The 22,899-nt window shown below is 34.3% G+C and overlaps 3 protein-coding genes across 10 annotated transcripts; all 3 read left to right on the forward strand.

The window, feature by feature from the left end:
* The first annotated feature begins 769 nt into the window (after positions 1 to 769).
* Positions 770 to 4,601, forward strand: LOC110655024 (nuclear transcription factor Y subunit B-10). Of its 6 annotated transcripts, XM_021811188.2 has the most exons (7): positions 826 to 957; positions 1,076 to 1,317; positions 1,400 to 1,529; positions 1,798 to 1,803; positions 1,909 to 1,983; positions 2,102 to 2,152; positions 4,238 to 4,601. In XM_021811188.2, the coding sequence occupies exons 2-7, from the start codon at positions 1,085 to 1,087 to the stop codon at positions 4,277 to 4,279; spliced, it is 537 nt and encodes a 178-aa protein (XP_021666880.2). In that variant the 5' UTR covers positions 826 to 957; positions 1,076 to 1,084; the 3' UTR covers positions 4,280 to 4,601. The 6 variants fall into 6 exon arrangements, 1 of the variants encoding a protein (XP_021666880.2); XR_009147484.1 differs by having other exon boundaries at positions 777 to 957; positions 1,072 to 1,317; positions 1,400 to 1,803; positions 4,235 to 4,601; XR_009147485.1 differs by having other exon boundaries at positions 777 to 957; positions 1,072 to 1,317; positions 1,400 to 1,803.
* A 2,538-nt stretch (positions 4,602 to 7,139) lies between these two features.
* LOC110655025 (E3 ubiquitin-protein ligase UPL4) lies at positions 7,140 to 15,601 on the forward strand. Its single transcript, XM_021811191.2, has 18 exons — positions 7,140 to 7,344; positions 8,002 to 8,711; positions 8,841 to 8,951; positions 9,093 to 9,209; positions 9,305 to 9,463; positions 9,560 to 9,721; positions 10,186 to 10,341; positions 10,427 to 10,548; positions 10,633 to 11,779; positions 11,882 to 11,980; positions 12,151 to 13,392; positions 13,503 to 13,727; positions 13,824 to 13,928; positions 14,418 to 14,498; positions 14,604 to 14,672; positions 14,790 to 14,918; positions 15,025 to 15,108; positions 15,208 to 15,601. Exons 2-18 carry the CDS (start codon positions 8,061 to 8,063, stop codon positions 15,271 to 15,273), a joined length of 4,725 nt encoding a protein of 1,574 aa, XP_021666883.2. The 5' UTR covers positions 7,140 to 7,344; positions 8,002 to 8,060; the 3' UTR covers positions 15,274 to 15,601.
* A 625-nt stretch (positions 15,602 to 16,226) lies between these two features.
* Positions 16,227 to 21,673, forward strand: LOC110655027 (uncharacterized). 3 transcript variants are annotated; one of them, XM_021811195.2, is made up of 9 exons: positions 16,227 to 16,680; positions 17,356 to 17,538; positions 17,637 to 17,864; positions 18,556 to 18,590; positions 18,680 to 18,748; positions 19,095 to 19,278; positions 19,355 to 20,019; positions 20,260 to 21,126; positions 21,290 to 21,673. In XM_021811195.2, exons 1-8 carry the CDS (start codon positions 16,557 to 16,559, stop codon positions 21,088 to 21,090), a joined length of 2,319 nt encoding a protein of 772 aa, XP_021666887.2. In that variant the 5' UTR covers positions 16,227 to 16,556; the 3' UTR covers positions 21,091 to 21,126; positions 21,290 to 21,673. The 3 variants fall into 3 exon arrangements, with proteins under 3 accessions (XP_021666887.2, XP_021666885.2, XP_021666888.2); XM_021811193.2 differs by having other exon boundaries at positions 16,232 to 16,680; positions 19,349 to 20,019; XM_021811196.2 differs by lacking the exon at positions 16,227 to 16,680 and having other exon boundaries at positions 17,404 to 17,538; positions 17,616 to 17,864; positions 19,349 to 20,019.
* The last annotated feature ends 1,226 nt before the right edge of the window (positions 21,674 to 22,899 follow it).

The raw sequence follows: 22,899 nt of genomic DNA on the forward strand, positions 1-22,899 counted from the left end.
AATTTTTCATTTACAATTCTTGTCCCATTTGCAAAAGTGCTTTTGAAAGTTGCTTCCCCAATAAACTGAGATTTATGAAATCCACAAGGCATCTATAATATGGATGGTTATTTGGGTAATTGAGTTTCTATTTTATAATTTATTTTATTAAAAAAATTAATCACAATAATCATCTTTCAAATATATCTTTCTCATGGAATGCATCATTTGTATAGAAAAAATGACTTGAGGCCTAAGTAATCTATTCACTGTGGATTAGACCCTGGAGTCGGTTTAAGTCTTAATCCGGTTGGGCCCATCAATAAGTGGGATTGAGTTCGGTTTTGTTTGACTGTCCATGGGCCCGAATTCAACCCTATTCGAAATCATGTGACAGTCTTATTCGATTCAAACCATATTAAAAAAATATATATATGATGTGACGGAAGTTGAAAGGCATCATGTGGACTGAATTTCTCCAAACTCAGAATCAAAATCCCCTCAAATCAGAACAAAAATTATTACTAAATCGGATTAAATCTGATCCTCGATTAAAATCGTTTAAAATCAGTTTGGTTCATTCTCTTTTTCACTCCTGAATCGCGGATTCTAATCTAGAAGGGCGTCGTCACTGGGTCTACAATGAATATCACTTGTCCGGATATGGCAGATAAGACGACGCCGTTAAAAGTGACACCGTCGCTACAAAGACAAAAACTCGAAAACTCCCGAGACCACGTGGTCAAATAGGATCGAAGAACCTAATCCAGAACAGAAATCGCAGGGGAAAATAATAATAATAATAATAAAAAAAAACCGCAGAATCAAAACCAACGGTGATGATAGAAGTCATTCTCTGATCAGAGTCGTCTCCTATCTCCTCTCTTCTCCAGCGTCCGATCCCTTCTCTTTCCTCTTTCTCCGTTCCAATCCAATCCTTCTTATTCCCTCGCGCCCTTTTACAAATCTCTTCCTGAGGTTACCTACACTTCCCCTCTCTCTTCATACACCCTCGCTCTTACTCTCTCTCTCTCTCTCTCCCTCTGCAATTTCTCTTCATTAACGATGGCTTTTGGTGATTACTGTTGTCAGCTAGGTTTTGAGCATGGCGGCGGAGGCACCACCTGCGAGCCCAGGCGGAGGCAGCCATGAGAGTGGTGAGCTGAGCCCCCGCTCCAACTCCAATTCTAATGTCCGTGAACAAGATAGATACCTACCGATCGCTAATATTAGCCGGATCATGAAGAAGGCGCTTCCTGCCAATGGTAAGATCGCCAAGGATGCCAAGGAGACCGTTCAGGAATGCGTCTCTGAATTTATTAGCTTCATCACCAGCGAGTAAGTTCAGTTTCTGCTTGTTAGTGAAATTGGATTTAGTTTTGGTCAGTATTTTGGGATTTAGTGGTTGATTAATTTGTAGGGCGAGCGATAAGTGCCAGAGAGAGAAGAGGAAGACGATTAACGGTGATGATTTGTTGTGGGCCATGGCAACGTTAGGGTTTGAGGATTACATCGATCCGCTTAAGATTTACTTGGCTCGATACAGAGAGGTCAATTTGAGCTTCAAAATTTTTTTTTTCAGCCGTTTGGATGATTCTGGCTGCTCTTTTTGTCGTTTTAGCTTATAATAACATGAAAATTTGTTGCAGCAGAGTATTTTCTGGAATTTTGTTTCTAATTTTTTGGTTATTTGATTCAGGATTTTGATTTTTGATTCTGACTTGTTTAATATCACTGCAATGATATTATTCTAAAAGATTTTAGGCACTAATTGATTTATTTCTGTTGTTGTTTTATTGGGTTGAACGGATGATGCAGATGGAGGTATGTTGATATTCTTTTGCATATACATACAAATTTCTTTTGTCTTTTTTCTTTTTTCTGTGTAAATTTTGAGTCCTGGGATCTGTAAATTGTGGTGTTTTACAGGGTGACACCAAGGGATCGGCAAAGGGTGGAGAAACGTCTGTTAAAAAGGACGTTCAGCCGAGTCCAAATGTCCAGGTTAAATGAAACTTTATTTCATCGAGATTCCTCTTTTATGTGATGTTGTTTCGTGGATTCAAATTTATATGCAAGACTATTATCTTATCTGGGGACATTTGGCATATGAACCTTGCAGATTTCTCATCAAGGATCTTTCTCACAAGGTGTCAATTACGCAAATTCTCAAGTAATCTCTCTCTTCTTTCATGCGCACTGAGTACTCAGCATGCTAATCATTCTTGGATTATGTCTATTTATGTGGATATTTTCATAATTATATGCATTTTTTTTTCTTTTTTATGGTTGAGGAAGCAGTAGGCCTTTAACTCGATTACTGAATAATGATTCCAGTGAAAATTTTGGCATTGCACCTGGTAATTGAAATGGGTTTATTATCATTCTAAATTAGTCGTTTTGAGTACCTGAAAGTGTATCACTGTTTAATTTTGTTTGAAAAAGAATTTAGTTCTGTTATTAAATTTAGGGGGTGGTAGACTTTTCATTTTGTCAAACTTTTTTTGTGCCTGATGTCTGTTTACTCTACGTTGCATCAGTTTGTGATGAATGTTTACTTGAACTTGGTTACTGGATTAGGGCGACCATGATAGGAAACACATACAGCCTGCATTTATTATGAAAAGCATTAGGTCTTTACTAATTACTATTGTTCATCAAGTTGTTTTGTCTTGCCTATAAGGCATATTCTTTATCATTGGAAGTGTTGTCATTGTTTTGTCCTTTACTTTCACTTTCATCAACATTTGATCACTGATGCTAAGCATCACTCCCAGCATTACCTTTTTCTATACATACTCTTAATAATATACATATATTTTTTTATTAAAATTATAATATTTAAGTTTCTATTAAAAAAATATATTATTTAAGTACTTAAATAATCAGTTGTCAAAAAAAAAAAAAACTTAAATAACCAGACCAAATTTTAACCAACCCTCAGCATCAAATAACATAGCATTAGACATTTTATAGCAATCTACCTTCACTATATATATGAAGAGTGCATTGCTTTTTTAAATCATAATTCATGTATTAGTGAATTTATAGTAAATTTTTTAACACTCTCTTTTTCTATATATACTAGTAAACAGTAAAAGAGAAATTCATTTTTAATTTTATTATGAAGCTTATTGTTAATTTATTCACTTCTAGATATCTCAATTTCATAAATTATTATTATTATTATTATTATTATTAAAGAGTAAGCTTGTTAGTGTTAAAATATATTTAATTTAAAAAAAATGAGGGGAGACAGGCTCCACTTTTATACCCCTAAATCTAGATTCATGAATATAAAGTTACAGTATACTTAATAAAAAAAAATTGGAAAGAGGGAGGGGGGGGGGGGGGGGGGTGGGTGTGGCTGATCACCACCACTACTGCTTCTGTCTTGCCTTCACAACTAACATCATGTGCCATTGCTGCCGTAGTGCTATCGCCTCCATCAGTATTGCTATGATTAACTGAATTTGAGGCAATCTGATACAAGCAATAGAACTTTGTAGGTTCTAGTGTATAGCACAGTATACCTTCACCATTTGATTTCAAGTTGTTGAACCATGCATGATTACTTCTCTTTCTTATGCGAATACCTGTAAACTGAACCACTGAAGGTGAAACATCATGTTGCAACTTGGTTTGCAGCTAAGCATATGCATTGAGTAGCGACTAGGTGGCAAAAACTTTTCAATTAGTTGTTTGGTTCATATTTTCATTGGCAAATTATGAGACACCATTGTATGATCATTCATCAACAGATGTTGTTTCCCATATTGGGTAAACATACAAGCCTCCAGCAATATAAGTGGGAATAGTGACACTTGAAATAATATTGTTTTGTTAAGGAAGAGTTTGAAAAGCAGGTTCACGAAGACCATAAATATCTACTGGAGGACAGCAACTAAAGCAATAGTATATATATATAACATAACATGACTCAAGGATGCCTGAAGCTGGCATACAAATTTGTCAGAGTTCATTGACAAGTAATTTTAGTTTCTTATCAATTAATTATACAATGCTGAAACTGCAACATCTCTTTTCTTGATTGTCCTTAGGGTATTGTTTATGGTGCCTTCTCTTCCAATTTTTATCATTTATCTGTCCTGTTGCATTCATGCTTTGATTAATTCGCCTCATAATTCTTTAGTAATTTGGTTCATGAAACTAATAGAGTTCTAGCTGGATGATGAATTGCTTTAGGTTTTCTGGCTCTGATATTATATTTTCTGGACTCATGAAATATTTTTAGTAGCAGGTCCAGCACATGATGGTTCCTATGCAAGGCACTGAGTAAACATCTACTCTCCTTCAACCAATGCCATAATTTAGAGCCCTATTTAATAACTCGTTCCATTCTCGCAAATATTGTACCAAGACATTGAATCCAATGTAAACACTAACATTATGGATGGTTTTGGTTATCTTGTTGTGCCTAGAGTTATTTCGTGATAATGTTTGCATAATTAGGGTATCTTTTGCTGTAGGATGACTGTTTGAAGAAATATTGTAAATCTCTGGAACGTTGTTTTCTTACTATTTGTGGACTGGATACTCGTCAAGGATCTGTTATGGCATTCTGAATTGATTATCAAGCTTCATATGCATTTATTTGTGCATTCCTTTTTGCCCTTTTTTCATATGATGTTTTGTCAAAGCAAGGATGAATAGGACAGAGAATGTTTTATCAATCAAAATGTGTTTACGTTCTGCATATATATATATATATATATATATATATTGCCATTATTGGTATAATGGTCACTTGCAATGGCCTGATCTTAGGTTAGGAAACTGCTTGTGTTTCATTGTTACATTTGTTCCAGGAGGATCGTCAATAAAATAACTAGCAAGTGAACCAAACCAATGGTTGCTTTTGGGTTGTTCGATCGTGTGGAAACTGAAGCAGCAATTCGATTGTTTACTTCCTTTTTACGTTGGGGTTTGGACCATAGACTACTTTAGAATGCTTGATCTATTGGATTGCAGTTCATCTTCAATAAAGCTAGCTTTAGCTAATGAGAACATTACCTGTGGACCCATTGTTCTTCTTTTTGTTGCCTCTTTTCAACCATTTCGATTGTCTACTCCCGTTTGCAATGCGAGCTTGTGTTTTCATGCACATTTTTCTACCCCTTTTGAAGCTGAGAAAAACCTTGGTTTTGAGTTCACAACCCCATGGACAAAGACTTGGTCTTCGTCTATAATTACATCTAATTGTTCTTCATTATACCTAAAATGCTATATTTCTGCATTAAGACGAACCAAATAAAAATTTTCCATTATTGGTTAGAAACGCTGTGCTTTTATGGAACCCACTTCAAGAATTCAAGTCTTGTTGAAGGAAAAGGACGCGACATCAGCCTGTGAATGATTATAATTTTTCAATTAGAGTTGGTTGGGGATGGTCACATGATGGCCCAAAACATGCGTTCTCATGTTTTGTTGTAAAATTTCTGTTGTAAATAAATAAATAAATGGGAATGAGTGGGTTTGAACCAAACATGAAGTGACTGATGTGGTAAGAATCTAACCTAAAGCACAATATCAAGAAACCATCCATTAGAGAAGAAAGAAGACTGCCAAATTAAATGAAATAAAAAGCAAAAGATCCGCGCGTTTGATGATGATGATGATATCGATCTGCAATTGCAATAAAGCTAAAATAGGGTGTTACACGTTAACCTTAATTCGAAAATAAAAAACTAGTTGAGGTTTTTTCAAAATCAATAAATCATATAAATTATGCTAATGGTTTTTTTTTAAAAATTTTTTTTTATACAAGGGAAAGTTGGGTATGAACATGCATAGTGATTAAATGAGGAAAAACGCACTCACAAATGAAAGTCTAGGTCAATTCTACTTTATAATAAGAAATGAAATTAATAATCAACAGGTAGATGTTGATGATTGCTTTGTTTTCATCTGTAAAGAAACATAAAAGAAATGTTATTATATTCAAACTTCCCTCATAATTAATCTCATTATATGGAAATTACTTTGCAATTGCTACTATCACCAAATTCAATTTCCTTGTCTCTCATGTTGAAAATCTCCCTTTTTTTTCAAATTTTTTTACAAATTTTTAAAATTTAATAAATTGGATGAGATATCTATAAATATTTGTCATACATCAAAAGCATATAATTAAAAAAAACAAGTAAATTTTATATTTAACTTAACAATTAAACCTTATAGTAAGAAGATAACGAATTCAAATTATGAAAATTTTATTTTTTTAAAAAAATTGAAATATTAAATATATTTGAGTTAATTTTATAAGAATTTAGTTTTTTTTAATTGATTTTCTTCTTAGCTTAAACAAATAGCAAAATAAAAGAAAGATTCATTTTAATTAGTCCAATAAATTCCAGAAAATTTAATCAAACAGGCCAAAATTTTTGACTAAAATTACCATGTGAATTTTCTTTCTATCATTTTCTTTTTGAAGCATTTCTTTTTATCTTATCATATCGATGGCTGATCCAATAGAAAATTATATTAACTTTGATGCACCCCACAACACACAAGATAAAACTCCATGTGGGATAAGCTTTATATATATATATAACAAGTGGGGAAGCAAATGGGGGAAGCCTAGTTATTTTATTTTCTTAATTATAAAATACAATATTTATTTATAAAATTATTATAAATAAAGGAAATTACCCATTTTAATGCGGGTTACTATTAATTATTTTAATTTATATATTTTTAAATTTTAATATATAAAATAATATAATATTTTAAATTTTATTTTTATTATTTTCACTTCTTAAAATTTAAATAAATAAATAATTAAAATTTATCATTATATAATATAAATATAAATACATATAATTTATATAAATTAATATATATTATAAGTTACTTTATTAATAGTTATTTATTATAATATTAATATAATAATTATTATAAAAAAAATTATATATTACTCACATGATAATATCATAAAAGAAAATATTATATAACATTCCCTTAAGAATAATTTTTTTCTTTATATAGATAATGTTGATAGATTCTGGCTTAATCAAACTTAAATCAGTAATTAAAAAATATTATTTATGAGATTTAAGTTTCTCCCCATTATATATATATATATATATATATATATATATATATATATATATATATATATATATATATATATATATGCTGATATGTAAAATAAAGAAGAAGAAAAAAAACTCCTCCCCTGTTTCCATCGTCATCATCTTCACCTCCTGTGAGAGAGAGCATAGGCGAAATTAAGAAGAAAAGAAATCCCTAAAACTGAAAAACAAAAATAAGCCCTAAATTTCTTCTTCATATTTAAGTCTTCGATTCTCTCATCGAAGGCCGACGATATTCAACAATTCTTAGGTACTTACTTGTATATGTATAATAATTTAATTTAACTATTTTTACATTATATAAACTCATTATCATATTTATCTTCTTTTTTGTTGTTTTTACTTTTGGCTTTGATTTTTGTTAATTTTCTTTTTTCCTTTTTCGTTCCTACCACTAGAGTGGTTATATTGTATGTATGCATGTCTATAAGTGAGTTAAAGAGATTTTTTTTTTTTGGGGGAAATCTGTTATAGGTTTCTATGGACAGAACTTGAGTTTGTTTATCTGTTCCTATTATCTTAATTTTCGTTTTCTTATAAGTTCTTCACTGATATATTTTCCCATATATATATATATATATATATATAGAATAGACCTTCTATAAGTGTGGATTTGTAAACATGAAATAATTGGGTTCTGTATTTTGTGGTGATTATTGGATGCTGGGTTAGTGGATTCATCAACAATGATAATGCTTATTTTAATAAAAAATTTGACCTTGCAACACTAAATTTTCGTGAAAACCCTGTTTGGATTGTGCTCACTGAGTTTCTGGTGATGTGATAAACTTTTTTATTGTTTGATTTGATCTTTAGGGACTTGTGTTTGTGAATTTGTGAGAATGAGATGAGAATGCCATTTTTATGCAATCTGACATGTTTCTAATGGAATATTCCTACTATGTAGGGCTTAATTAATTATTGGAACGGGTTCTTGATAATAATCTAAGTACTGAACAAAAAACAATGGGAAATCGGGGCCAAAAGCGGGCAGAAATGACTGATGAATTGCCAGCAGATAAGAGAGCTTGTAGTTCACTGGAGTTTAGACCAAGTACGTCCAACTCCTCGATTCAAACCCAAATAAATTCCCCAAATTCGACTCCTGAAACCCATAATGCTGAAGCCCACGAAGCTGATATGGATACTTCATCCTCTGGTTCAGCTTCTAGCAGGTCAGAGGAGGAAGGGCATGAGAGGGATTCTGCTTATGGCTCTTGTGATTCTGATGATGCAGTACCAAGACACAGCAGTCTGCGAAGTTATCAGAGGCAGAGATCATTTGCTGATCATGGCAGATTGAGGAGTGCTTTGTCCAATTTAAGTGAAGGGACTGAGTCTTCTGGGCAACTAGCTGCTCTTACAGAACTGTGTGAAGTTCTGTCATTTTGTAATGAGGATTCTCTCTCAAGTATGATGGCAGACTCGTTATCCCCAGTTCTTGTTCGGCTTGCAAGGCAAGAGAGCAACCCAGATATAACGCTGTTGGCTATAAGGGCTTTAACTTATATGTGTGATGTTTTTCCTCAAGCATCTGGTTTTCTTGTTAGACATGATGCAATTCCTGTTCTTTGTCAAAGATTAATGGCCATTGAGTACTTAGATGTAGCTGAACAGGTAGACTTTTGTATTCGGTGAAAAGGTTTCGTCTAATGCAAGTAAATTTTATTTCTGTTTTTGTTTAGATGATTATGAAGGAGCATGTTATATATGAAATTTATTAAGGATAAATTATTGTTTCAATAGTGTTTGCAAGCATTGGAGAAAATATCGCGGGAACAGCCACTTCCATGCCTACAGGCAGGGGCTATTATGGCTGTTCTAAGTTTTATTGACTTCTTCTCCACAAGCGTACAAGTAAGTGAACATGCAAATATGTTGCTCACAAATATTTGGTTTTCATTCTTACCTTTATTTGCTAGTTTTGTTTCAGTCAGTGATTTCTTTGGTGTGGGAGGCTTAAGCAATAATCATTGGTTTCCCTTTTGTCTTTGTTAGAGAGTTGCTCTTTCAACAGTGGTCAACATATGTAAGAAACTACCGACAGAATGCCCTTCTCCTTTCATGGAGGCTGTTCCAATATTATGCAATCTTCTACAGTATGAGGATCGACAGGCATGAACTACCTGGAATGATTTTGGGAGATTAATTTTTATTTTTATGTATTCCATTTGATCTGACAATTGTATGTCATTGTACCAATTTTTCAGCTCGTTGAGAATGTAGTTATTTGCTTGATGAAAATAGCAGAGCGAGTCAGTCAATCTTCTGAGATGCTGGATGAACTATGCAAGCATGGAATAATTAATCAAGCCACGCATCTAATACACCTGAATAGCCGAACCACCTTATCCCAACCAATATACAATGTACGGGTGTTTATCTGAATTATATTGTATACATTGGTTTGTCTCACATTTTAATGCCTCTGACAATTTATTTGCTTTTTATCATTTTGTTTGCAGGGTCTTATTGGGCTACTTGTCAGACTTTCTTCTGGTTCAATTGTGGCTTTCAGGACTCTCTATGAGCTCAATATAAGCAGCACTTTGAAGGACATATTAGCTGCTTATGACATCTCACATGGAATGTCTTCTCTCCCTTCGGTAGATGGGCAGAGCAATCAGGTGATGAAGTAATTTATGATGTTTTGAGGGAACAAATTGATACATCTACTATGTTCTTCAAATTCATTTTGAAATGTGTAAAAAATGGAATGTATTAATGGATATATATCATGGCACTCTGAATGTTGAATGTTTTAGGATCAGATCATTGTTTGTTTTGGTGACTAGAGATCTCAGTTGGTAAAACACTTGGTGGCTGATTTACATGGTGGATCTTGTTGACATCTATTGTTCTTCTAATGCAATTTGCATTTTTTTTTTCTGGAGTTTCAACATATTTGAGTTTGTGCTCCAACCTCTATTAGTATATTTATTTATTAATGCCTTCTTTTTGGGTATCATTACTTTAATACCATTACGCTGCTACTCCATCAATTGCTTCTCCTTTGAAATGACTTTATGTGGCTTAGAAATTAATTTATGGATTTAATATTGGCTTCTTATTACCTAAGTTATTTCCTTAGGTACATGAAGTTCTGAAATTGCTAAATGAACTTCTTCCTCCAGTAGCAAAGGATCAAGATGTTCAACAAGAAGTATCAGAGAAAGAATCTTTTTTAGTTAATCATCCTGATCTTTTGCATAAGTTTGGGTCTGATATACTGCCCATGTTGATCCAGGTTTGTTACCTTATACAAAGCACTGAACTGGCTCTTTTAATACATTTCCATCAGCTTTGTGATATTAACTTCTCTCCTCAAGCAGGTGGTTAATTCTGGTGCAAATTTATATGTTTGCTATGGCTGTGTATCTGTTGTAAAAAAGTTGGTGTATTTCAGCAAATCTGACATGCTTGTTGAATTACTCAAGAATGCAAACATTCCAAGGTCAACTGCATCTTCTCATCTTTAATTAGCAAGTATTGAATGTGTTTCAACGAACCTAATGGAGTTTCTTGTATAATGTGGCAGTTTTTTGGCTGGAGTTTTTACGCGGAAGGATCACCATGTGCTGATATTAGCCCTGCAAATTGCTGAGATAATTTTGCAAAAACTTTCAGATGTTTTCCTGAACACTTTCATTAAGGAAGGTGTCTTTTTTGCCATTGATGCCCTTGTCATCCCAGAAAAATGTTCATGTTCAATGTTCCCAGTGTTTAATGGAATCCAGCTGCCATCAGACACCAGTCAAAAGTCTGTTTCCAAGGTCGTCCTAAGATGCTTATGTTATGCATTTGATACTGGTCTGTCTCCTATAGCCTCAGTATCAGGAACATGCCAGCTTGAAAAGGATAGCGTTCAAAGTCTTGCAAAGTATATAAAAGCCACATACTTTGCTCCAGAATTATGCGACTCTGAGAATGGGTTGACAGATATCCTTCAAAATCTCAGATCCATTTCTGCTTCATTGTGTGATCTGATGAATATTCCTGAAAGTGTTGATGCCTCCACTCAAGAAGAAGAAAAGTTTTATTGTATATTGCATCAAATTATGGCAAAGCTTAATGGAAGAGAACCTGTTTCTACTTTTGAATTTATTGAAAGTGGAATTGTGAAGTCATTGGTAAATTACTTATCCAATGGTCAGTATCTGAGTGAAAAGGTGAAGCTTCATGATAGGTCTGACCATTATAACATCATAGAAAAAAGATTTCAGGTGTTTGCAAGGCTGTTTTCATCTAATTCAAGCCTTGCAGAAGAGTTACTGGTATCACTTTTAGTAAGAAAATTGCAAAGCGCGTTATCTTCTTTGGAGAATTTCCCTGTTATTTTGGGCCAATCATACAAGCAAAGAAACTGGTTTGCTGCTGTTCCTAATGGACGTTGCATATCTCACCCTTGTCTTAGAGTTCGTTTCATGAGGGGAGAGGGGGAGACGTGTCTTTGTGACTACTCTGATGATGCTGTCACTGTCGACCCTTATTCTTCTTTGGATGCTGTTCAAGAATTTTTGTTGCCTAAAGTTAGAATAGTAAGAACCAAAGAAAGGGAAACAGCTTCTCAGGCCCCAATGGAAAGTGTAAAATTTCAAATTACATCAAACGTGAACCCAGGACAAGGTGAAAGTTCAGGTCCCATGGATCCTGACAGCATGTCTAGTGATTTGATTGAGATGCAGGTTATTCTTCCTGCACTTGGGAATAATTGAATCTTTTGGCTTCTCTTCTTTTATGCAGAGTCAAAGATTTGTTAAGGAGTTATATTTTTCATTTTTTTGCAGGAAGATGAGGCTAACCTATTGCAGACACCACTGGAACAAGCAGAAAATTTACGACAGATAAATCCTGGCACGATTACATCTTCAAATGATTCTCGTATTGTAAGTACCTCATAATCCCAATTTATCTTATATTGCTTAACTAGATTGTTCAGACTCCTTGTTCGTTATTGTGAAGGCTTCTCTCTCTCTCTCTCTCTCTCTCTCTCTCTCTCTCTCTCTCTTTTAAAAAAAATTGGCCTTTATATTGCTATTGACTTGGTAAATTCCAGGCCTCCATAGAGAAGTTAGTACAATATCCTTCTGGGGCAGACATCAGTAGAAAAAGTCAGTGTCCTCCATCCCCTAGCAATGAAGATGCTTCATCAAAACTGGCATTTTACCTAGAAGGACAAGAGTTGGATCGGACTTTGACATTGTATCAGGCAATTCTTCAACAGAAAATTAAAGCAGATCATGAAATTAATATGGGGGCAAGGCTATGGAGTCAAGTATACACACTGACTTATAGAATGGCTGTCGAACATAAAGATGATAATCCTCGAGAATGCCATATTTCAGCTCAAAATTCTTCTATGTTGGATAAGATTGAGGCTTATATGCAGTATACTTCATTTTTCACCAGCATATTTAATTGTGTACTTCCTTCTGACTTGGATAAGTCAAGTCCTACTTATGATGTATTGTTTCTGCTCAAATGTTTGGAAGGTATGAACAGATTTGCACATCATCTAATGTCTTGTGAAAGAGTACATGCATTTGCTGAAGGGCGAATAGATAACTTGGATAATTTAAAAGTAGTAGTTCATTCAGTCTCGCAGAATGAGTTTGTGAGCAGTAAGTTGACAGAAAAACTGGAGCAGCAGATGCGGGATTCTTTGGCTGTGTCCATAGGGGGTATGCCAGTGTGGTGTAATCAACTTATGGCTTCTTGCCCCTTTTTATTTAGTTTTGAGGCAAGATGTAAGTACTTCCGGTTGTCAGCATTTGGACCTCAGCAAGTTCAACCACAGACACTATCAAATAATAATTCAGGAGTTTCAAGAGACAGGCGGTCAAGTTCAGGTAGTTTGCCCCGTAAGAAGTTTGTAGTTTGGCGTGATCGGATACTGGAGTCTGCAGCCCAAATGATGGACCTTTTTGTGCGTGTTAAAGTGCCCATTGAAGTGGTGTATAATGAAGAAGTTGGTAGTGGCCTAGGTCCCACATTGGAATTTTATACACTGGTCTGTCACGAGTTTCAGAAGTCTGGCCTTGGCATGTGGAGAGAGGATCATAGTTCATTTGTGGCCAGGGAAGGATCACAGACTGAGGATTCAGGAATTTTGATGTCTCCTTTTGGCCTTTTCCCTCGTCCATGGCTGTCCAGTTTGGATTCATCCAATGGGATACAGTTTTCTGAAGTCATTAAAAAGTTTGTCCTCTTGGGGGAAGTTGTAGCAAAGGCTCTTCAAGATGGAAGGGTCTTGGATCTGCCATTCTCCAAATCTTTCTATAAGCTCATTCTTCAGCAGGTACTTTTTCCAATATGAACTCAAAGTATTAATAGCTTTAATTTAACCGTTCGATAATTGTTGGTTCTAGATATCTTTGACTATTTTTCCCCCCCTTCTTTTTTGGATAGGAACTTAATCTGTACGACATTCAGTCCATTGATCCTGGGCTGGGCAGAACACTGTTAGAGTTCCATGCTTTGGTTAATCGGAGAAAATTTATGAAATCAGCTTTAATAGAAAACTCGTGTTCAATTTCTGATGCATGCTATAGGAATACCGGAATTGAGGATCTTGCTCTTGACTTTACTGTTCCTGGATATCCTGATTATATTCTTCACCAAGATCACAAATTGGTAAATCATCTCTGAATATTATCTTATTTACTCAACATGAAATGATTAATTGATGGTATGCAAACTTATTGCTGTTTATTTATGCTTTCTAAATAGGTAAATATGGATAACTTGGAGGAGTATGTTTCTCTTGTTGTGGACGCTACCATACATGCTGGAATTGCCAGACAAGTTGAAGCTTTCAAATCTGGATTTAATCAGGTGTGTTCCTTTACATTATGTTTTGGGTGAAATAAACAATTCTGTAGAAAGTGAGAAGAATCCAAGAGAATGGAGGCTGCATGTTTTTTCTTCCCCTGTTGCATATTGAATTTATAGCTTGACATGAGAAGTAGAACGGTTTCCTTCAGCTGTTCTTTTAATTTTCCTATGAGAGTTCAAAGGAACTTAGCCCCACTATAGATTGTTATTTGTTCATTTCTTCTATTCTTTTGTTTCCTTCAACTCTTGAAGCAATCTAGTGTAATGATAATTTCCATATTTCAGTTTCCACTCAGTTTGGCATGATATTTTCCTCTTTAATTGTTTACTGTTTAATCAGTTCTTATCTCCTTGGTTATTATGATTGTCCAATGTGTAATTTTAATTTCAATTTCAACTCCAATTCCAATTCCTATTTTATTTTGTTATCAATCAATAATTATTTTGCTATTAAGCGATTCATTTGCCTGTTTGATGTCAAATTTTCAGGTTTTTCCAATCAAGCATCTTCAGATTTTCAATGAGGAGGAACTAGAGCGATTGCTATGTGGAGAATGTGATTTTTGGGCTGTATGTAAATCAATTATTTGTTTGACCATTATGTACGACTGAATACTAATTATCTTTTGTTGAGTTCTGATATCCATCTTTGATTTTTCGTTTACGTTAGAGCAGTTTAATGAGCTTTTGGATCATATCAAATTTGATCATGGATACACTGCTAGCAGTCCTCCAATCACTAATGTTGGTCCTCTCTCTCTCTCTCTCTCTCTCTCTCTCTCCTTATATATATATATATATATATATATATATATATATAATCATTATTGGTGGCTCATGTACTTGCTATGCAAATTGCAGTTACTGGAAATTATGCAAGAGTTTAATCAAGAACAGCGGCGAGCATTTCTGCAGTTTGTAACCGGGGCACCTCGGCTTCCTCCAGGAGGTTTGGCATCTTTGAATCCAAAATTGACAATTGTCCGGAAGGTCTGTGGCATCGACACAACTCTTTCCTGCCTCCATCTTCCCTCTCTTCCTAGAATTTATCCAGTTAATATTTATGCGATCTTAATCATCTTGCTTTTATTTACAGCATTGTAGCAACTGCGCAGATGCAGATCTACCCAGTGTAATGACATGCGCCAATTACCTTAAGTTGCCACCTTACTCTTCAAAGGTAACCTTGATTGCTTTCTTAACATACATGCATTTACAATTTCCCCCAACTCTTAAAACTAGATGCATTAGACAATTATGAATGGTTATGTATTTGCAGGACAAGATGAAAGAGAAGCTTTTGTATGCCATAACAGAAGGACAAGGCTCATTCCATCTTTCGTAGCTTCACTGCTACATAGATTGTGAATTTGTAATTATTAGGTAGGCACTTTTTGTACAGGGAAACGAATGAATGAATGCCTGGTGAGAGGTGACAGTGGTGGAAATGGGGAGCTGATTGTTAAGGAGCAAGAGGAAGCTCCTCGTCTTCAGCGGGATCGTGTATGTATGGTTTGGATGCAGTTAGTTGATTTACAGAAGTAGGGAAGTTGTACAGGAACAGAAGAAGGGGATTGCAATTGGATGGACAGGCTTTCCAACATTTCTTGGACAAATCAGTGTACAGATAGATATCTTTACCAAGGGAATTAGTTGCTCTTATTTCATTGCAATTAATAGCGGTGTGCACGGTCATTGGTTCAGAGTCAAATTAAAAAATCGCATCGAATTGACCAGAATCATAAAAGAATCGAATTTATTTTATAGTTTTTGTTTGATTTTGATTTTTCATCAAAAATTGAATTGGAAGCGTTTTGAAACTGAATTGAAATCATTAAATTAGAATCCAATCTAATTAAAGAACCCATTATATATATATATATATATATATATATATATATATATATATATATATATATATAAGTTTCAGCAAAATTGTATAATTAATTATTGTAAAATGATATAATATACTTATTAAGGATTATACACAGTATATATTTTCATATTAATATTATTGTTTAGATTTTTCTTTTTGAAATATTGTGATTTAGATGCATTTACGATTTCTTTTTTATATACTCAATATGCATTTAAATATTTATATTAAAAATTTATATAAAATTAATTAAAATATATATAACGAGTATAAAAATTTAAATATAAAAATTATTAATTTTATAATATATATATATATATATATATCAAGAATTGGATCAGAAATCTTTAATTTATTTAATAGTTAGTCTGTAAAATAGAATTTATTTTATTAAAAAAAATAAAGTAATTTTATATATATAAGGAATTAAGGATGATTTTTACCAAACTACCGTCCAAATGCAGCAAACGGCTCCCTCCTGCTTTTTCCTATTTTCACGCATATATAATTTCTCACTTTTATTTTTTTTTTAATTTTAATTTCTTTATTCAGAATCGCCGCTTCTCCAAAATTCAAAAATCCATCGCCCCCTTTTCCTTTCTCTCTCTCTCTCTCTCTTTCTCTCTCCATTTGACGGAGGAAAAAACCGATAACTACTTTTCCACTCAGTCGCATTCCATTTATCAATTTGAATCGATCAATTCGTTTACCATTTCGATTTCAACCCCATTTTTCTTTCATTTCTTCATATAATGAGTGAATCCCAGGAGAATTTCGCTCTTCAAGATAAAACGCTTAGTCTCATTGATGTCTCCTTCGAGGACGATTGCCTCTATAATTCTCCTTCTCGTGATCCTCAACTTCCCCATTTTTCAGGTTTTCTTTCATATCTCTTCTTGATTTTTCATGTTAATCTGGGAATTGTGATCTTTTCCCTTTTGTTTTTAAAGATTAGCGACTTTGTTGATTATTATTGTTGGTTTTAGTTTTTTATTCTTCTTGAGTAAAAATTTTAAGTCTAATTGTTATTTGATTATTCTGACTATGTAATTTTGAAACTAAAATTATAACTTCAGAGTTGGGCAATTGATCTGTAATTGGCAGGGAAAAAGGAATGAGAAAGATGTAGATGCGAGGTTGAGTTAAGAAAAAATTGTAGATGTGACATTGAGTTGATTGTTATCTATGGAATTTACAATTGTGAAGAGTGATTAGCTTAAATAAAAATCATCACTTAAGATTCACATTCAGTTTTGTTAACATATATATACAAAAAATTTTAGTGTTATTGTTACGGTCTCAATATCCCACATTGGTTACAAGAGAAGCTTGTTGAGGAAGATAGGGTCTTGGGCTCCCTTTGCCATGAAATGGAAAACAATGTGTATCCTTTGGGGATTTTAAGGTTTGCTTATATATATATATATATATATATATATATTTGAAAGCTCTAATTTTCAGCTTCTATTTGTGCTTCTATTTCAATTTGCATTTTGCAATAGGGCAAAAAAAAAGTTCCTTTTGCATAATCTGTCTGGTATCATGCTACAGAGAATCAGACAGAGCACATAACTGTTCACTTGGTGGGTGTGCGAGCCCCTGAAGACTCTAATGAAGGAGATGAACAAGTCATTCAACCACTTGAATCAGCAGAACAAGAAAAGACGAGAAAAAATGAAAAGTACAACTTGCGCAAAAGTTTAGCCTGGGACAGTGCTTTCTTCACTAGTGCAGGTATTTTTATGTGTGGACTTTTGATATGCTAGATTTTTTTATCCTTCCTCAAGATTAATATAATCTTTTAGTTATAGATGCATCTTATTTGTAACCAGGTGTTTTGGAACCAGAGGAGTTATCTACTATGATAGGAGGAACTGAGAAAGGAGGAAAAAATCATATATTACCAGGAATTGAGGAGGACATACACAGATCTACTGATTCAATGTCTTCATTTGCAACTGATAATTCGACGTTAGGGACTCTTGAGGATGACTTGTTTGGAGATATAAGAGCTTCAATCCAGAAATCTAGTAAAGCATCCAAGGCTGCAATTTCACATGGTAAAGCAGGATGTGGAGTAAATGAAAGTCAACTTATCAAATTTAGTGTCCCTTTAATATTATGTTTGGAATAGTGCAGTAGAATTGATCATTCCATCAAGAAAAATGCTATTTTTTTTTTCTGTCAACAATCAAGGGCAATCCTTTATCTCCCTGTCGTCACTGCCAGAAAATTTCTCTTGATTTCCAACTCTGCCACAATTGTGCAGCAGCTTTCCAGCTGTGTTGGGTTAGAATTTTGTTTAATGTAACAAGCTGATTCTCTAGGCCAATTTGATTTTTACCTTTATCATATATTGAGCATCTTCTAAAGAGACAAAGTAAAAGGATACTCTTGCAGTTTATAAAACTGGTTCTCATTCCTGGTCATTGTGGCCTTTTTTTCCTTTACATAAATAATTGTGTAAGACAGGTCCAAGTACAATTTTAATTGTGCCTACTTGTGTAGTTACATTCATTGTTCAGCTACCATTCTCTTCCCCTTAAACATATGAATAGGTTTGGATCTTTCAGGATAGTCTTCCTCTGTTCATATGCTATGATGAAATTCTGAATTAACAAGATCAGATGGATTGCAACTCTGTTTAGTTGGTTACCATATAGATTTCGGTTGGATATTTAATTGATGTATAATGTACATGCCTTTTTGGTTTGATTATTACTTGTAAACTAACAATTCCTTTCCTTTCAGCTTCAGCGAAAGTGGACATTGTTCCTCAAAATAAGGTAAGTTAATTGGTTATTAGTCCTTTGGTTATTAGTCCTTAATTGTCACAACTTAAATGGTCCTTAATATATTGCATTGTGAATTTCAGTTAAAGACTAAAGCACCTCCCAATAAGCCAAATGTTGTCTCTAAAGGATCACGGAAACTGGCAAACCAGGTCTCTTCTAATCCATAAGCTTCAAGGGAATTTATGTACTTGATACTTCGAAAATGTTTTATCCTTAAAGCATGAAAATAGTTTTCGTGTGAATTATACTGTCATTTTAACTGGGCGTAGACATTTTCTATTTAACAAGGGAACAGGAAGGTTACTCCTCATTTCAGTCTCAGTTATCAGGATTCAAGAAAACTTAACCAAGTCATGTTATTGTCTGTGTGCACATGCATTTTACTTATCATCATTTTTTATGTGTGTTTACTTAAGCAAAGAGAAAATAAGTTGTTAAACAACATGAAATGGAATCTGGTTTCAAATGTGATTTGACTGGTCCACTTCCATGCAGTCTGGTTCTACTAATGGACAGTCAACTTCTTCTTTTTGTAAACCTCCCAAGACCATAGGCAGAGTTAGTCCCATCTTAATATCAGCAGCCAAAAGAGCTTCCTTGGGTGCCAACCGTGTAAAAATGGAAAAGGATAGTGCAGAACACTCGACTGGTCATTCAGATAATCCAAAAAAATTGACTGGTAATTTGAACTCTTTATTCAAATATATTCTATCCATATACCTGTACTTGACTGTCAATTTATTTAATAGTGGCAGGTAGAGGAGCAAAACTACCTACGATGGGTGGTTCAAGAAATACTGTCCCCAATCCCACACTTCCTTTCAAGTCCTCCTTGCGATCTTCAGTGGCATCTAAGACAGAGCTAACGACTTCTGCTTCCTCTGTTGAGAGTTTGGGAAGTCTGTCATCTGACAGTAGTGGTAAACATTCCTTGAATAGTGTGAAAAGAAAAACTGATTCCAAAACTGGCAATCATTCTTCCACTGTTTCAACTGTCAAATCCACATTGAGAACAGCATCAAGAAGTAAGAATCAGTCCACGAGTTCAAGTTTTTCACCTCATTTGAAGTCTGCAACCAAGCTCTCTTCTAGGATATCACCTGCTAGTTCTATCAGTGAAAGGTCTTTGGAATCAGTGTCACCAACCTCTACCCTTAATAAAAGGACTAACAGTTCAAGACCTAGCCTTGACACTACCTCTTGCAAAGATGCACTTGATAATGGTGATGCTCTGCAAGTTTTGGACTCCCAAAATCATTCTAGTGACAAATGTTCAGTTGGACATGATACCCGGGTCATTGGATTGCCAAGCGAATCTGGAAACATAGCTTCAACAGGAAGTGTTGCACCTGTTCATCCGGATTCCATCAAACCATCAGGGCTTCGGATGCCATCACCAAAAATTGGCTTCTTTGATGGGGTCAGTTTTGATTTCCTGTTCATGAGTATTGTGCATGAGTTGAGAGGTGGTTTTGCCAAGGTAGTTTTTGAGGCAAAAAAGGTGAAAGATCTCATTTTGGAATGTCTGAGCTATGACAAGATGTTCCACTGAGATGATATATGCTGGCAAAATCACCTCCCTTATTCATTATCATTTTTGTTGTGGCATGCAATTATTTTGGCTTGTATCACATTTACATTTAGTTTTTAAAATTTTCAGGTGAGATCAACAGTGCGCACTCCTCGTGGAAGTGTGCAATCACACCCAGCTGTAAACAGTGGCTTGCCTAGATATAGGGCAAGAAATGTTAGCCTCAGTGGCGGGTCAAATGAGGCAAAGCTTGGAAAGCTTCAACCTGCTAGAACTGCATTGGCAGTTCGAGGCACCAAAACTGGTGCTCAGCAACCTGCCTCGGAAATCAAACATAAATCTCCTTTACCTCTTCAGGAAACCTCAAATACTACACCAAAGGTCTGTAGCGCCTCAAGCAATGGAAAATATGGTCCTGGCATGCCTCTGAAAGTTCAGAATAGAATGTCTCCTGGAAACAGTGGGCAAAGTAACTTGAAGGCTGAGAAAATTGCCCCTAAAGATTGTGATACAGCAATAAACAATCCAGATGTCAGTTATGCTGATGGGAATGACAGCCTACATAAGAATAAAAAGAGTCCTCTGAGTGAAAGTAATAGCCTTGAAAAACATGCAGAGTCTACTGCCATTCATGGAGGACTTGGTGTTACATGTAACTCAAGTTCTGTACCTGAGGCAAAGAACATAATCTTGTCACAGAAACTGGGTGAAGATGCTACATGCGGTCAAAAGAAAATTTTGGGTTCTCTTTCTAACACTAATGAGAAGGGGAAAACTTGTTTTGAAGATGAAGTTGACGATTTGGCCCAACAAGTTGGAGCTACTGAATGTTGTTCTCTTCTTCAAGTTAGTGAAAGCGGAAAAGTTAATGCTAGTGTCATAGAGGAACATGTGACGTTAATGCCTCCTTCCACTCTTACCGCTACTAAAGGGGTAAAAGTGGAGATAGATGAGAGCTAAAGATGGCTTAAGAGTGTAGAAGCAAGGTTCTTGCAGGTATCTAGATTCTATACTAGCACTGGTGGACTTCATTATACTCTTGCCTTTCTATATATATATTTAATCTTAGATCATCTCTAATTATTTAATTAAACTTTGCTTTAATTTCTGGAGTTCTGCTTTACTATGAGAACTGCCTTAGTCTCGTAATGCCATGCAGGTAGCTTTCTCCTTGGTCTGAGAACTGTCAAAAAAGTAGAAATTTTTATTCGGAAAGATTTGAAGGGAAATGAATGAAAATGAAGGTCACGGATTAAAGCTGCACATATGTGATTAAGGGAGGAATGAGTTTCAGTGGTGTGAACGTACATTTTGTGAGAATATCCCTTTTTAACATATTTGATATGTTTGGAATTTTGAGATTAAATTGTAGCAGACTTTTATTTGTGTACAATGTTCGTTCTGCCAATACTTGAACTGTTTTTGTTTCACTGGAAATTGTTTTCCACATCAAACCTGTATTATTAAGAAGTGATCCTAAAAATAGGACAAAATGTTGCATATGAAGAAGATATTGATGAAGCTCTTAATATTTTATTTTGCATTATTGGTCTGGACTGTTACCATTTTCCCTGTTAAGAACTTGTTACTAGGGCTGAGCACAATACGGTTCAAACCGAAAAACCGAACCGAACCGATTCAATTCGGTTCGGTTTTAAAAGTTAATCGGTTCGGTTCGATTTTAATTTATAAAAATTTCGGTTATTTCAGTTCGGTTCGGTTTTGAAAGAAAAAAATCGGTTAAACCGAACCGAACCGAATAGTGATTTATATAGTCAAATCGAACTAAATCGAACTGAATCGATTTTTGAATTAATTTATTTTTATGAAAAATTTATGAATTATATTTAATTTTATATATATTAATTGTTTAATTTCATTGATTAATGGTTATTAGGTTCAAACCAAAGTTAAAATTAGACCAAATAACTTAAAAATCAAGTCTAAATTAAAAAATTAATAAAAAATCAAACCGATCGGTTTAAACCGAACCGAATTGAATTAAAACGGTTCGGTTCGATTCAGTTTTTCACTAACTTCGGTTCGGTTCGGTTTCTGAAATTGACGGTTCGGTTTTGATAATTTAATTCGGTTCGGTTCGGTTTAAACCGATTGCTCACCCCTACTTGTTACTCCAACAATGATCCAAAATTAGATGCAACATATCTAGTAATTCGCTTGCATCATCTAGGGTTTCTTAGAATGAGAACTTTTCATTGAACAACAAATCTAACTGTTATAATGTGTCCTAGCTTCTGAATCTTTTGCAGATCATCTGATTCGGCATAAAATAGGCTGATTTTTGGGATATCTACAATGAGTTGTGATTGATTAGTAGACTACTTGCTAGGTTCTCAGCTATACCTACCTCAACGAGCAAGTTCCATAATGCCTCTAAGCAAGTATAAACAGAAGAAATTCAAATTCAAGGGACCCTTGATTTTTATTTTGATTCACATTATGGATTCTTGATCCACAATGTACCAGTAGAGTATTATTCTCCACACTTTTAATTCTCTCTTTTCAAATATTCATAATTGTTAATCCATATGACAAGCTCTTAAGATCTATTGATTTTAAATCACTCACAAATTACGAGTAGAAATTGATTTGGAATTTTTTCACACCTGTATTTTAAATATTATTTATTAATTATATTTTCATTTCATCAAATAATTAAATCCTTTAATTTAAATATTATATTTTTAATCAATATTTTTTAGTGAAAATATATTATCATCCTAGTAATTAAACTAGATTTGCTTATTT

The sequence above is a fragment of the Hevea brasiliensis genome, chromosome 3, assembly GCF_030052815.1.
Source record: "Hevea brasiliensis isolate MT/VB/25A 57/8 chromosome 3, ASM3005281v1, whole genome shotgun sequence".
Lineage (NCBI taxonomy): Eukaryota > Viridiplantae > Streptophyta > Magnoliopsida > Malpighiales > Euphorbiaceae > Hevea > Hevea brasiliensis.